We start from the raw sequence: 14,187 nt of genomic DNA, 5'->3' as shown, positions 1-14,187 counted from the left end.
AAATACATTAGCCTTAAGTTCACCTTAAGTTGTAATAGAAGATAAACTTCCAGAAGAGAAAGCAAAAACATCTGGAGTGTCCACATTTAGAAGTTGCTTTAGTGGACGGTCTAAACCATTGGGGAAACTTTAGGATTGTGAATGTGAAATTTAACTATGAGAAAATAAGCATAGAAGAGACTCGACAACACTTCTGATCTGAAGCATAAAATATAGAGGAATGTGCTGGAGGTTGTGATGGCAGCAGCAAAGTCAAACAAGAGTATGGCGAAGGACTTATTCAGCTAGATAAGAAGGAATAAAATAGTTTTTATCATCATCGTAAAATCCGTGCACAATGGTATTTGGAGAGACTGCACAGTTTAGTCCATTTTTAAATAAATAACATATGAAAAGGTATAAAATGTCAGTTCAGAAGGCATTTAGTGACTTTAAGCCATTTTTGAGTTTCCTGCACACAAAAATAAGGCATCTTCAGGTTACAGGAGTGAAAAGCAATTCTGCAAATACAAACATGTTTTTTTGAGAAATAAACAGACTGTTCCATCAATCTTGTTTTATAAGAGAGAAACATTTTGTTTTTTGAAGAGAACATTTAATATGGAAGGAACTACTACTAGATGAAGATTGATCCACTACAGGCTTGTGGAATTTCTCAAAGGAAGAAAGTCATGCTTTCGATGACCTCCATTATTTCCAGATGGCATGCATTTATTGCCTAAGGAGTCTTGACTTTACTGAGTATTTGTAATTCAAATGATGCATTAAGATGTTTGCTCCAATATAAAGAAAAATTCAGGTTTTTAGAATTATTTACCCAAATTGGACTTCATATCTGAGGTTACTATTAGTCTTTCAACTAAGTTTGGTCAACAGCATAGCATGGTGTCAAGTGTCCCAAGTGTTTCAGGATGTTAGTTGGTATTGTGTTCAATACGGCAACTTATTTTGGTCAAAACTTTGATTTGTCCAGAGACTAAATTGATCAAGACTCCCCTTTGTCCAAGATTTAGTTTATTGATGAGCTGACTCTCCAGCTCAAATGATACAAACTCTGTTCTGAACCAACACATTTCCTATGGATATTTTGTGGTTATACTCTGTTTGCTGCAGATTCCCTAAACTTCATCTCTTCCTGTTATGTTTTATTTTACAGAGTGAAGAGTTCCACATTTATACCCAGTACTGCACTAACTATCCACGGTAAGAAGTTACTTTTCTCTGAGTGTTCATGTCCGTTAGTCCTTTCGCGGCTGCAGGTACAGAAAGAAGTAGAGACGCTAACAGAAATGGTATCATCATTGCACACTCAGAAAATAATAAATCCCTAAAATCTTAGCTGAAGCTACATCATCTCATGTTTCTGCTGCTTAGGTAAAAGCATGCTGTTTGGGATGCAGCACAGCTGGCTGCTGCAGAAAGTTGGAAAAGTAGCCATTTGTAACTACCATTCAAAATTGCTTAAAATTGTTGTTGAGGATATTTTTTTTTCTCATGAAAATGATTAAGCAAATATAAGTAGTTGAGTTTCTTTGTTGTCGTTGTGAGCATTATACAGTAAGTGTTCAAAGACCGGTAATCTTTGAAAGTTGTACCCTAACCCATTTAAACGGACTCCTTTATTCATCCAAAAGGGGTTTTTACATTTCTTATTTGTAAAGCTATTTTCTATGAACTTCAGCTCCCCTCCTGGAAGTGTTGTCATCTGTCCTGCTCTTTAGATTTGTGTATGGATGTTATCCCACCCTCATCATCTACACATGCTTTATTGTGAGCACCATTCAGTGAAGTACATTTTACCCCTCTCTGACAAGCTGACACACTCTTCTGCAGGCCTCCTACGGCAGGAGTCAAAGTGTCTGCCATCAGATGTGCCTCGGGGTTTCTCCGCCTTCCTTCCTGCTCCTTTCACTATTTTTTTTTTCTCCCTCCATTCTCTTATTGTGACAGATCACATGCTGACAGACTGGGTATTAAAGTTGTCACCTTATCGTACCTAATGGCGTTAATGTTTTATTCCGCTTTGTGCAAGCACCGCGGTGCCTTGGGACACCCGGGGGGAATAATCTGGGGTATTTTTGTGTCGTTGCGAACGTTGCGAGTGATGAAATCGGCCTGAAACGTAAGTTTATTTTTTGTGCTCTGACAAACTGCTCCGTCCGACACACCTTCTCCTCAGGCTACAAATCTTCTTACCAAGAAAAGCACAGGAGAGGACAATGCCTGCAAGTTACTGACTAATTAAATGCTGATTTGTATGCCGTCATCAGCTGTTTATGGTCGGCCTTCTCCCACATCCACACCACAGCTGGCGACCCCAGCGGAGGTCACACACAAGGAGACGCTTTGCACATAAACGCACGCTCACTAAGGCTGTGGATGCATCACGGCCATTGGGATCTCTAAGGTCGGGTTTCCTCCAGAACAATGTGAGGCCTGTGTTGGAGCCGCACTGGAATGGAATTAGACATGCAGACATGCACACACACACACACACACACACACACACATACACGAGACGAAAAAGAAAAAAAAAAGACAAGTTCACAACTGTCTTTCTCTGTCTTGTTCCACTGTGCCGAAAAAGCTTTTTATTCTTCTGTAGGTTGCACAGCAACGAAGCTATGCCAGGCAGTAAATCTGCTTCTTACAAGGTTGTAAAGGGCTGCAGTTTCAGGGGAATGAGTTGCAAAATTTGTTTTAGGTTGGTGAAGTCTAAAAGCATTCAACATGTGTCACGCAGTTAAACTGACATCCCACACTGACGTATGGCAGCAAGATCAATAAGTTTTTATGCAGTGGAGAAGTACAGAAATATATGGTATGATTCAATGTACTATGAAACAAGACAGGTTAAAATTGTTTTGCAAACATTCACTACTTGAACTTTTAACCACTTTCTCCCATTAAAACCACCAACCTCAATGGATTTACTGGGATTTATATTCTAAACCATCACAAAGTTGCTTGTAATTATGAAGTGGAAATAACAATGGTGAATGATTTTCATATTTTCTTTACTATTAATCATCTATAAAGCGGTGTATGTATGTATTTCTGCTCATTACACTGATCCACTTAAATAAAATCAGAAGATGCTTTCTGAAATACTTTTTTTTAGAAAGCAATGTAACACTTTTCTTCAACTTTACAACAATATACTACTTCATTGTTACGACCACAAAATTGTTTTGTAGTTGTAACATAGAAATATGTGAATAATTTCAATAATTTAAATCATCTTGTTGCTTTAGGGGTCCATGCGTATCATTAAATGATGTAAATTGTAACCCATGCTTAACCCATTGTTTGAAATCTTAACTCTTGTGGTTTTTGTCAAATTTTCCTAAGTTCATCTTCCTTGTATTGTGCTTTTAGGAAATTATTTTCAGACATCAGAAGTTGTCATTTTCTGAATTGTCACTCAGAGAATACGTCACAGTTTCCTTCGTCCAGTTTGCCGTCAGCTTCCTCAACTCTGACATCTTATTCCCTGAGATTTGTCTCCACAGGTCAGTGGCTGTGCTAACCGAGTGCATGAGGAACAAGGCGTTGGCCAAGTTCTTCCGCGAGCGCCAGGAATCTCTAAGGCACTCCCTGCCCCTGGGCTCCTACCTGCTCAAGCCAGTGCAGCGGATCCTTAAGTACCACCTCTTGCTGCACGTAAGTCTGTCTGCCAGCTGTCAGTTTCACACATACACACACAAAATGGCGTGCAAAAAAAAAATTACCTTTGTCAGAGCAGGAACATACTTGCAAGCACAAACTAATATTTTTTTTTTTTATTTTATTTTTTTTTTTATCCATATCATTGCAAATGTCAAGTTGGCTTGGCTTCAAGCATGACTCTGTTGGAGAAGCCAAATGTTCTAACATATGGCGCTCAGTACGACTGTTCTTGTGAATGCCCATGTTGTATTTCCTTTCTTATATACACAAAATAAGTGAGCATTCCTGTGTGTATGTGCGCGTGTGTGTGCATTTGCTAAGTTGAAGCTCATTTTTATGTGATGGTACAGGAGATAGCCAACCATATGGAAAAGGACACAGAGACCTACGAGGTGGTGCAGGAAGCCATCGACACCATGCAGAGAGTGGCCTGGCACATCAACGACATGAAGAGGAAACACGAACACGCTGTCAGGCTGCAGGTAAAAGCTTTCTGGCCACTCTTTAGCTTAAAAAGGACCGTTCTTTTCCTATCCTGCTGAGCAGTCATGTGAACTCACCACCAAAGCCCCGATATTCCTAATATCTTACGCAAGATGCCCTCCTAATGATGGCCTTGCATAAGGAAGGCATAAAAGGCAATGCTTGTTTCTTTTATCTGCCGGGAGACGGGATGGTCTGCAGGAATTCAGGAATGTGTAAAAACATTATCGACACAAGATGTATTTTCAGCTTTTGTTGGGCTTTATACAAGAGATTCATCAATCAGGCTTTCACTGGCTGAAACTAATTTTAAGTCTTTTTTAGAGGTTTGACTTTCTAATTCAAGTTTTGACTGATTTAAATCATTTTAAGGACAGTTACTTGTAAAACAGAAGGAGATATGAATCCAACAAAGGAATTTCAAAGAGTATTTGAATTTATGTATCAAAGCATCTTTTTCTAACTTTAGGATTCTTTTGCCTTAAGCTTACAGAAGTGCATAGACCAAAAGTGTTGTCACCTTTTTTATACACTTAATAAATAGTAAAGAATTAAGATTTTTGGTTTTTGATATGCTGATTACCAATCAGAGCTATTCAAAGAAAACTTGTGTATCTCCCTTTTTATGTCCCCATCATATATTTTTCTTTGCCACTCAATTTTTATGTTATGTTGACTTCTGTGCTTTAATGACATTTAATCTATTTTCTCTACCTTTTGTCCATTATGTAAATGTGCTTAATGTAGCCATAAGTGCTAATTTTCAGCAAATTAATAAATGGGCAATAAAAGTAGAATGCATCAAATGACTTAAGACTGAAATTACAGAAAATCCAAATTGAAACATTTCGCAAACAAACATCAGCCTTTACATTTAAGTGAGATGGAAAATGTAATTACTCATTTTAGATAAAAAAAAAAAAAAAAAAAAAAAAAAACTTTGGTTAAGGTTTTTCTTGTAGCATGTATAGTGAAGAAGTCTCACCCTCAATCATTGTACTTCCATTGTGTGATTATTTTTCTGGGACAGTCCCGAAATGTTCTATGCTCATTGCAATTACATAATTGCTCTTCCTGTTTTGTGTCAAAATAAACATGATCGTCTAACTCCTCTCTGTATCCTCACTGCAGGAAATCCAAAGCCTCCTGACCAACTGGAAGGGCCCAGATCTGATCGGATACGGGGAGTTGGTTCTCGAAGGAACGTTTCGCCTGCAGAGAGCCAAGAATGAAAGAACCCTCTTCCTGTTTGACAAACTGCTGCTGATCACCAAGAAGCGAGAAGAAACCTACACATATAAGGCTCACATTCTGGTCAGTGCTGTAACTTGAAGTGCCCCACAGATACTCCAAGTACCAGACGTTTTCTGCTCTGTAGCAGCAATTCTAAGACGGCTTTCTGCTCGTCTCCTCCAGTGCTGCAACCTTATGCTGGTGGAGGTCATTCCTAAAGAACCACTGAGTTTCAGTGTGTTTCACTACAAGAATCCCAAACTACAGCACACAGTTCAGGTACAGCAACACAGTGTCCAGATGCAAATGTTGCTTTGGTTGTAATTACATGTTAGGAAACCCTTTGCAGCTACTGGCAGCATTGTGCAAGAGCCAGAAAGAGTGAGGATAGTTTACAGCTTTATCGTTTTGTTGCACATTAAAACTCATTAAAATGAGCTGCTCAGACATGTTGAGTGTCTGATGGCTAAAAGCTGTGATATTTGTTACCTAACCGCTCTTTTTTGGGCATTCATCTGGGAGGGGGGGACCATCTAACGTGTGATGTGCAGGAGTCGTATTTTAAAGGAATCATGTTGCCCCATTTGAAGCCCATGTATGACATAATCTTCTTACCTCTGTTTTTGTGCTCTAACCTCAGGCCAAATCCCAGCAAGACAAGCGTATGTGGATCTTGCACCTTAAAAGGCTCATACTTGAAAACCATCCAGCGAAAATTCCAGCCAAGGTGAGACGAGCTCACTGCAGACTGAGTGGAATTTGTTGGAAATATCACCAATATGTCCTCTTTATCCTGTCCATATATTACTTTACATTTTCTTGTGTTCTTTGCTTTCTGTTGATTGATTTATTACCTTTTTGTCTTGCTGATACTCTGCCTATAAAAAAAATTGGGCATTTATGTCCTTTGATTACAATCACTGAGCATTACTGTTGTGCAATGCTACTTATGTCTAGTAAAAACAATAACAAAGTACAATTAGAAAAGTATTTCAAGATAACAAAACATACTGTACTGTGCATGACTGATATTGCTGTGAACTTATTCATCTAGATCTTACTCAGTGTGTCCAATTATGCTTAATAAAATACGGAAATTATGTTGTAGTAAGAGGCAGAAAGTTGGATATCGCACTTTATCACAGTTAATTTGCAATCTTTACAAAAATATTCAATCCCCTTGAACATTTTCACATTTATCACATTACATCTTCAAATCTCAATGTATTTTATGTAATATAACACTACATAATTCATAACTAGGAAGCTTAAGGTAAACTATATAATTTTTTTTTTCCATTTTTAACAAATAATTGGAAAAGTGGAATGTGTAATACTATTACAATTTTATGCAATTGATTGTACCAACTGCTTTTTAACCACTGAAGCTAAAACAAATTAAAACTGTAATGTGGCGCCACCTAGTGTAAGAAAGCCCTTTGTTAATCTTATAATGAAGTAACCTTTTTTCTATATTCATGTTGTCAAATTCCAGGCCAAACAAGCCATTTTGGAGATGGATGCAAAACGTAAGTGCTGCCTCCATGGAATTCATGTCCAGTTTTTGTATTGTAGTACTTATCCATACACTTGTGGTCATATTTTTTAAATATTAATTGTGATCTTTGTTGTTGTTGTTTTGTTTTTTTAGACCACCCTGGGTTTCACTACAGCCCTGATGGTGAGAAGAAGGATTCTCTTCAAACCAAGGAAGGCCCCACTCCTCGTCGAGGACGGAGAAAAGGTGATAAATTAAAAGATTGAATAAAGATACTGATCCAAAGAAACTTTAGGAGGTAATTCTAAATGTTAGTTAATATACCTTCCCAGAGCCCCTCTCCAAATTACTGAAGAACGCAAAGCAGAATGCTGCAAACAATGATGGTGAAAAGGTGAGCTACATTCAAACAGTTAAGACCAGTTGTGATTGTTTACTCATATTTAAACATGCTGCTGCTTCTTCTCCTCCCCAGCGTACCAGTCTAGGTGCTACCCTGCTGTCCCCCGTGTCCCAGCTGGCTCTGGGCACTATCGGCCGCAGCCGCAGCTTGATCAACCAATCACAAGAGTCCCTGGACCCTGGAGATCACTACGAGCACAGCGACAGGGAGGAAGGGGACGAGTCGCATCAGCAGGATGCTGACGATGAGGATGACAGCATTCTTGTGAGTTTATGTCGGATGAAATCAGATTGAGCAGACGCTTGTATCCCAAGAATTATTCATTATAACTATTGTGCCCCAATGTTTCTTTGTTTAGGGTCGTGGAAAGAGACTGAAAGTTCCCGGCAAAGGCAGCAGAAAGAGACTGAACCCTCAGGCGTCTGTTGACAGCATAGAGCAGTGGAAATCCTTTAACATGAGTGCCTCAGACCTGCAGGTGGGATAATAATTCAAGGTTGAAATGTTAACTTGGCATCAGCATCCATTTCTTAGGACGTCATTTTGTCCACAGATGAAGTTCGGCACATATACATTTATACTTCTGCTTTACTTTTTTAACTTAGCGAGCCAGGGAATCCCTAGTAAGGGATGGAAGTCACCATCCTCCACTACTCAGGACCCCTCGTGTGACAGAGGAACCTCCAGACTCTCCAATTCCCGCTGTAGTCGTGACAGAAACGGACCATTCAGTGAGGAACATTTGGGCTGATCACCGGGCTCGTAGGGCCATGTTTCCCACCCGACAGAGAACGATGCAGCCAGACGAGGAGGAGGACATCTACCAAATGTTTGTTCCCACAGAACCAAGCGCAGCAGAGCCAGAACTTCCCGCCGAGAGACTGGAGGCTCCGTCGTCACCCAGAACAGCCCGGCCTTGCAGCTGGCATGTTGAACAGGTGCCCACAGTTCAAGTTGACCCTCCCGCTGATAACAGCAGAGTCCTGAGAAGGGCAAGCAGTGCAGGAGAGAAAGCCACAGAGGCTCAAGAGAGACCAGGGAATGACGAGACTTGTCACAGCAATTTGGAAGTGATTCACACCGAATCGTCCAGCAATGACATATCTGGGTCTTCCTCAGCCGAGCAGCTGACATTGGACGATATTGAAAACGTGTATGACAACATCAGCTACGAGGACCTGAGGAGCATGGGTCTCATCAGGAGGGATGCGGATGAAATCCAGGTGCAGAAAGAGTCGGCGAGAGAACAAAGTGCTGCAAAGGTCAGAGAGTCTCTCATTGAACCAGACAGTTCATCAGAAAGCAACCGGTCCTCCACACAAGACATGAAGCCGTATGGGAGCTGTGATCTTAAGATAGTTGAAGAAAATATATATGACACCATCTGTTTCAGAGAGCCACCGTCAGTGGAGCTCAAGGGAAGCAATGAAGGAAGTAAAGAAAAAGAAGAAAGGGGCAGTTTATCATCAGAGCAAGATTTGACTCGAAGTCTTGCAGAGTTTGTTTCTGAGGACAGCCTCCATTTGAGAAAGAATGAAGAATCTGACACATCTAATCCTGTCCTCTGCTCTGCGGAGCCAAATTATCCTGCCTCTGCATCTAAAGTCTCTCCTCGGGACTCCAAGAGAGCTGATCGGATGTCTGAGGAGGTTTATGAGCTTTGTAATGACTTAGAAAACTACATGAAGAACACCAAGAAAGCTGAACGACTTCCTGCTGCATTCCCTGTGAATTCCAATGAGTCGTCTAAGAAGATCTTGTCTGCTAAAACCAGCCCTACAAAAAGCTGCCCTGTGGTTGCTGTTCAAACTGCCAGCCCTACACGCACTAGCCAACCAGCACACCAACCCAAACCCCCACCTGTCACCTCCACACAATCTTTCACCATCCCACTCATCAACCTTCCTGATTGTCAAAATGAAAGTACCACTGAAGAAGAAATCCACAGTCCTGCCCCTGCATCCCGTCCCCTTCCTGCCACCCCGGATCCCCCTCCAGGCACAGTGAAGAGCATCCGAAACAGATTGGCGCGCCTCAGCAGCGGCAGCTTCCGCCTTGAAGACGATGATCTGGTGGAGCTGCCGCAACGGACCGCTGCTCCGAGAGAGGGCGCCCTGAAGGACCTCCAAAGTTTGTTTCCAGGGGAGCTGGCAGGGCTGGACTCCCCCCTGGCAAACTCATCTTTCCTGCTGGCTGAGTCTGTGGACTTTCCCCTGGAGTTCATGGACAAAACAAAGAGCCGTGTGTTCTTGATGGCGAGGCAATATAGTCAGAAGATCAAGAAAGCCAACCAGCTGCTGCGAATGAGGAGCATGGACCCAGGAGATTCCTGCAGTCGAGCCAGAGTGGAAAGGAAACAGAAAGACCTTGCCGCCATCTTGGAGGAGAAAAAACAAGGGGGTGCAGCCATAGGTAAGAAGAAACATTTATCTACAAAATGGCTGCTTTCTCTGTTTAATTTGCATCGTTCTAAACATGTACACCAAGTTTTGCTAGTGCGTTCTAAAAACAATTTCTCTTGTTTAGCAGATTAGCAGAATTCAAAAATAAGCAAGTAGTTTGTCAAAGATTATATAAACTAGAAGATTACTGTCATGGCAAAATAGGGCTTTTCCCATTTGAAAGAGACATTTTTAACTGTATTTAGCATCTTATGTTGGTGATTAGCGTCACTAACTGTAAACAGTCCCACTAGTTAAGGATATGGGCCCTTACTCTCACTTTTAGATTTCCGCATATGACAAAATGTTTCATATTCAGCTTAAAAAGAATAAATCAAAGCAACTTTGTCGTATTTTGTTCTGTCTTCCTGGGATTTGCTCAAGTTTGCAGAAATGAGCTAGCTCTTTGCTGTAGGAGGCTGAATGAAGAGCCTGTATGAATTTGGTAGAAAATATTTCCTTTTAAATAGCTTCTTACGGCATTATCCTTCATCACACTAAAGCTGAAAATGGCTAACTTTCATGATTCATCCATCAACTCCAACTAAATTACTAAAGCTTGTCTCGCTTAGCGTGAATGGGTAGAGTTCAGGCACACGGCACCTACTGATTGAAAATAGATTGCATATTTGATTCAGGACGGCTAAAGCTGAAGGTTGATTGATATCTTGGTGCATCATTACATCCTGCTTAAAAACATGTTGATGGAAGGAGATTTTTATAGCTTTTATTTTTAAATTGAAACAAAAATGGGGTAGGTCACATGTGGTTAGTAGAGAAGACATTCTAATGAGGTCAGTATCTGTGTCAATGGCTTCTTAACTCAGCAAGTTCTACAGAGAAATTGTATTTTTAGTCAATTTATTTCACGGAAATAAAAGTGTCAATGTTATCGGATTTATTCTATGACTCTAGTGTTGCAAAACGTTGCATTTTTGCCTATATAAACAAAATAAAGTTTTCGGTTTTAATGTTTTATCCCTTCTATGCTACCCTCTCAGGTGCAAGGATAGCGGAATACTCTCAGCTCTACGACCAGGTGATGTTTAAGGACACTCCTCTTTCTACCAGTCAGACCTCCGCCTCCTCGCATCACTTCCACCCAGGCCTGCCGTCCTCTCCGTCAATGCCGGAAACTTCTCTGGATGATGACTGGCTCCACTCCATCTACAGCAACGGCGAGCTGGTGAACTTCATGTCTTCATCCAGCGGGGGAACAGACGCTCAAACGTCCTCCAGGTCTCAGCACAGACTCACCCACACCACCTCCGTCCCTTCTCTCAAGACCACCCCGCCCAGTACGTCACAGAGGTGGAGCTCGTGCATTTCCGCGCCGAGTGAAGAAGAGCATGTGTACAGTTCCATAAAGAGAAATCCTTCCTTTAATGCTCCCACCTCGAAGTCTTCCCTGTCGGGTCAATCTCAGTCAGCTGGTTCTCTGACAAACCCCCAGCAAGACAACCACCGGCAGTCTGGGCTCAGTTGTAATGGACCTGATGTGGATCCCTCCTCAGACAGACCTCGTGGACCCAGTCTGAAGCGTGCCGGTCGGCAGAGCAGCCTCCCAGACCAGACCACCCTCAGACAGTCGGACCTCACCTTACACGATGGCCAGCAGGTGGTGGTCCTGAACCGCGCTTCTGCTCTGAGTGGCATCCTCAACGCCACTCAGAACTACTTGGCCAACTTTAAGGACAATGAGGAAGATGACGATGACTACGTTGAAATCCGCTCAGAGGATGACAGTGAAGCCGAGCGCGACAAGTTGAACCAGGGAACCACAAGATCAACTCCGAATCGGAGCGCTGTCCAGTCCCGGAGTTTGCCGTGCACTCCGGTCCACTCCTGCCACCCGCTGAGGCCGCTGGAGCGTGAGCACTTGGAGAAGTACCTGTGGAGCGAGCCGCAGCAGAACCAACCCAAGATCGTCCAGTCTCTGAGGGAGAAGTTCCAGTGTTTGAGCTCCAGTAGCTTCGCATAAGGCTACACGGAAACTAAAAACCAAAAACGGCACCAACACACCGCATATAGTTTGAAAGGGGACAGTGCTGCTTTGCGTCAAATATGCCACACCTTTCGCTGATGAGAAAAATAAATATTAAGACAAAAATAATACATCTATCAAAGCAAACCTTGGATTGCAGCTTTATTTTTAGCAAACTGTTACAGATATATTAAAACAGTATAGGTCACAAGTAAAGGTCAAAACAGTACATCATTAGCTTTTACATGAACTTCCTTCCAAAAAATTTGGAGAGGTGGAATTCATTGTGACGAGTTATGATTTTAAAACTTTTAAACTGCTTTACATCTGAGCCTTGTAGAAACATTTGCAACCGATTGTGCTGTACACATGCAGTAGTTCAGGATATCTGTTAATTTTGCTCTTAAGGATGACTGTACCTCTCGTCATCTTTACATCTTTACTAGAGCTGAAAGCACAGTTATCGCTCGTCTTCTTAATTGTGCTATTATATAATATCGAACAGTTGTGAACAAACTGCTTTTACAATACAATATTTGTGCAACTCGAGATGTGCTGCTCAGGCTAGCTAGTCACTTTTAGGATCTTTTAACAAGCAGGAAATAAAGACAAATATTTGGGGGTATTATAACATCCAGTAGGTTAAGTGTACATACACTTGGAAATTTAGTCTATTTTTAAAATAGTGAGTCAGTCTTCCTCCGACTTTGGTCACCAATAGGGAGTCATGCTTAAAGAAAATTGAGATATTCTCTAATAAATAATGAGTATACATTTCTTTTAAAATTGAGCTCATCTGTGAGAAATGGTTCTTACATGCAGTAGATGATGTAAGTAGATGCTGTTTTATTTTCCTTAAATCTGCTCATTTTAGTTTTGGTTTGAGGACGGACCACAAGGGTAAACAGGTGAATTGGTTTTAAAGACTACAGTACTGTATTTGGTGTCTTTTGTTTCTTCTGTATTCAAATGCAAATGTATTTAAACGGTTTACTTTATGGGACACTATCGCACTACTGATTTCACTTCCTCACTCGCAAGGAAAGTCACGTTACAATAAAAGACACTTTAAAGTTCACAGTTGTTTTAAGAGTTTTACCCCCACAGTTGTTTGATTTCAGATAAAATGATGAGAAACACAATATACGACTTATTTGTTCAAATGCGTTCCTGCTGTCTCACCAGTACCGCGAGCCACAAACTGTAAATTAGATTTAAAGATATTTATTTTTAAAAAAAAACAGCTGTGCTTTCATTTAAGGACTAAAAATCTGAAACAAACTGTGAATATTTTTGGAAAATTGTAGATTTTAATGCACTATTGAATCACAGATAAAATAAAGAAGCACATGGAGAAAAGGCTAAATAAAAACATCAAATCCAAAGTAGGAAAATGAAGTATGTTTTTGTTTGTACATTGCTTTTTTCTTGTTTTTTTTGGTGGTAATTTTTTTTTGCACTTTTTTATTTTACATCTTATTTGTAAACACTTTGTAAAGATGTACATTTTAGGAGTTATTCTTGTATGCCATAGATATGCTTTATAATGCTTTGACGTTTAAGTTAAGTTTACTGTATTTTTGTAACTGGCTAGTCATCATTGCTCAACAGGACAATGTATCTGACATAATAAATTCAGATTATTCTACTCTTTGTGTCTTTTTGTGATGAGTGAAATAAAAAGTGAGACCCATCACTTAAAAACAAAGTAGAATCTGGACACCTGGACACTGCAACATGACGACGACCCCAAAACATACTGGTAAATCCACCCATAAAGAATAAGTCCAGGAATTTCCTGTTTAATGCCCAGATATGAATCCCATTGAGATTCTGTCTCATCTGAAGGCCGCAAGATGAATCTCACTAAAGTCGTTTCAGCCATTGCAAGCTAGTGATGCCTCATTTACATTCAATTAAATCATTTTGTTTTCTAGAGATAAGAGTAGACATCAATCTGAAGATCTTAATGAACTGAATATTTGTCATACTATTTACACATCCTTTGCAGCCAGACCTACACAAATCACCTGACAAATCAGAACTAATTTTATTTTTGATAAAATATAAACAACTGGAAATGATGGTTCCTTGTCATTGTTTTCATACCATTTAAGACTTTTATTTATTTATTTTTTCAAATATCAAACCACAAACTTTAATAAATTTCAGACCAGCACATTAACGCTTCATCATGAAACTGAGGGTCGACCCGGACATCACCAATAACAACCCTTAGGTTGACATGATGATTGGCTTGCAACAGCATCTTCTCCATCTTCATGTATTGGACTGCTCTCTGCAGCAGTGCCTGGCCTAAACGCACTGACCCTATGTTGACCCTAACCCTACACTTAATGTAGATATCAGTGATGGCATGGCTACTTTAAAAATTAACTTTAATCAGATTACTGATTATGCCTTGAAAAAGTGACATATTACTCATGACTTGATTTGGAATGTAACTAATTTGCAT

The 14,187-nt window shown here is 40.5% G+C and overlaps 1 protein-coding gene across 3 annotated transcripts in view; it reads left to right on the top strand.

The window, feature by feature from the left end:
• LOC106920692 (pleckstrin homology domain-containing family G member 1) overlaps nucleotides 1-13,359 on the top strand; it is a 64,064-nt gene extending 50,705 nt beyond the window's left edge. For all 3 annotated transcript variants that reach the window (XM_014991857.2, XM_014991859.2, XM_014991858.2), the window contains exons 5-17: nucleotides 1,157-1,203; nucleotides 3,513-3,663; nucleotides 4,020-4,151; nucleotides 5,284-5,466; nucleotides 5,569-5,664; nucleotides 6,026-6,112; nucleotides 6,881-6,914; nucleotides 7,037-7,129; nucleotides 7,216-7,277; nucleotides 7,359-7,550; nucleotides 7,645-7,764; nucleotides 7,892-9,698; nucleotides 10,729-13,359. In XM_014991857.2, the coding sequence (XP_014847343.2) occupies nucleotides 1,157-1,203; nucleotides 3,513-3,663; nucleotides 4,020-4,151; nucleotides 5,284-5,466; nucleotides 5,569-5,664; nucleotides 6,026-6,112; nucleotides 6,881-6,914; nucleotides 7,037-7,129; nucleotides 7,216-7,277; nucleotides 7,359-7,550; nucleotides 7,645-7,764; nucleotides 7,892-9,698; nucleotides 10,729-11,708 (3,984 nt within the window). In that variant the 3' untranslated portion in view covers nucleotides 11,709-13,359. The remainder of the gene's footprint in view (nucleotides 1-1,156; nucleotides 1,204-3,512; nucleotides 3,664-4,019; nucleotides 4,152-5,283; nucleotides 5,467-5,568; nucleotides 5,665-6,025; nucleotides 6,113-6,880; nucleotides 6,915-7,036; nucleotides 7,130-7,215; nucleotides 7,278-7,358; nucleotides 7,551-7,644; nucleotides 7,765-7,891; nucleotides 9,699-10,728) is intronic.
• Nucleotides 13,360-14,187: the final 828 nt, after the last annotated feature.

Source organism: Poecilia mexicana, unplaced genomic scaffold (genome assembly GCF_051168715.1).
Source record: "Poecilia mexicana isolate PSO_F unplaced genomic scaffold, ASM5116871v1 scaffold_21, whole genome shotgun sequence".
NCBI classification, from domain to species: Eukaryota; Metazoa; Chordata; class Actinopteri; order Cyprinodontiformes; family Poeciliidae; genus Poecilia; species Poecilia mexicana.
This window is presented reverse-complemented; position numbering and strand designations above follow the sequence as displayed.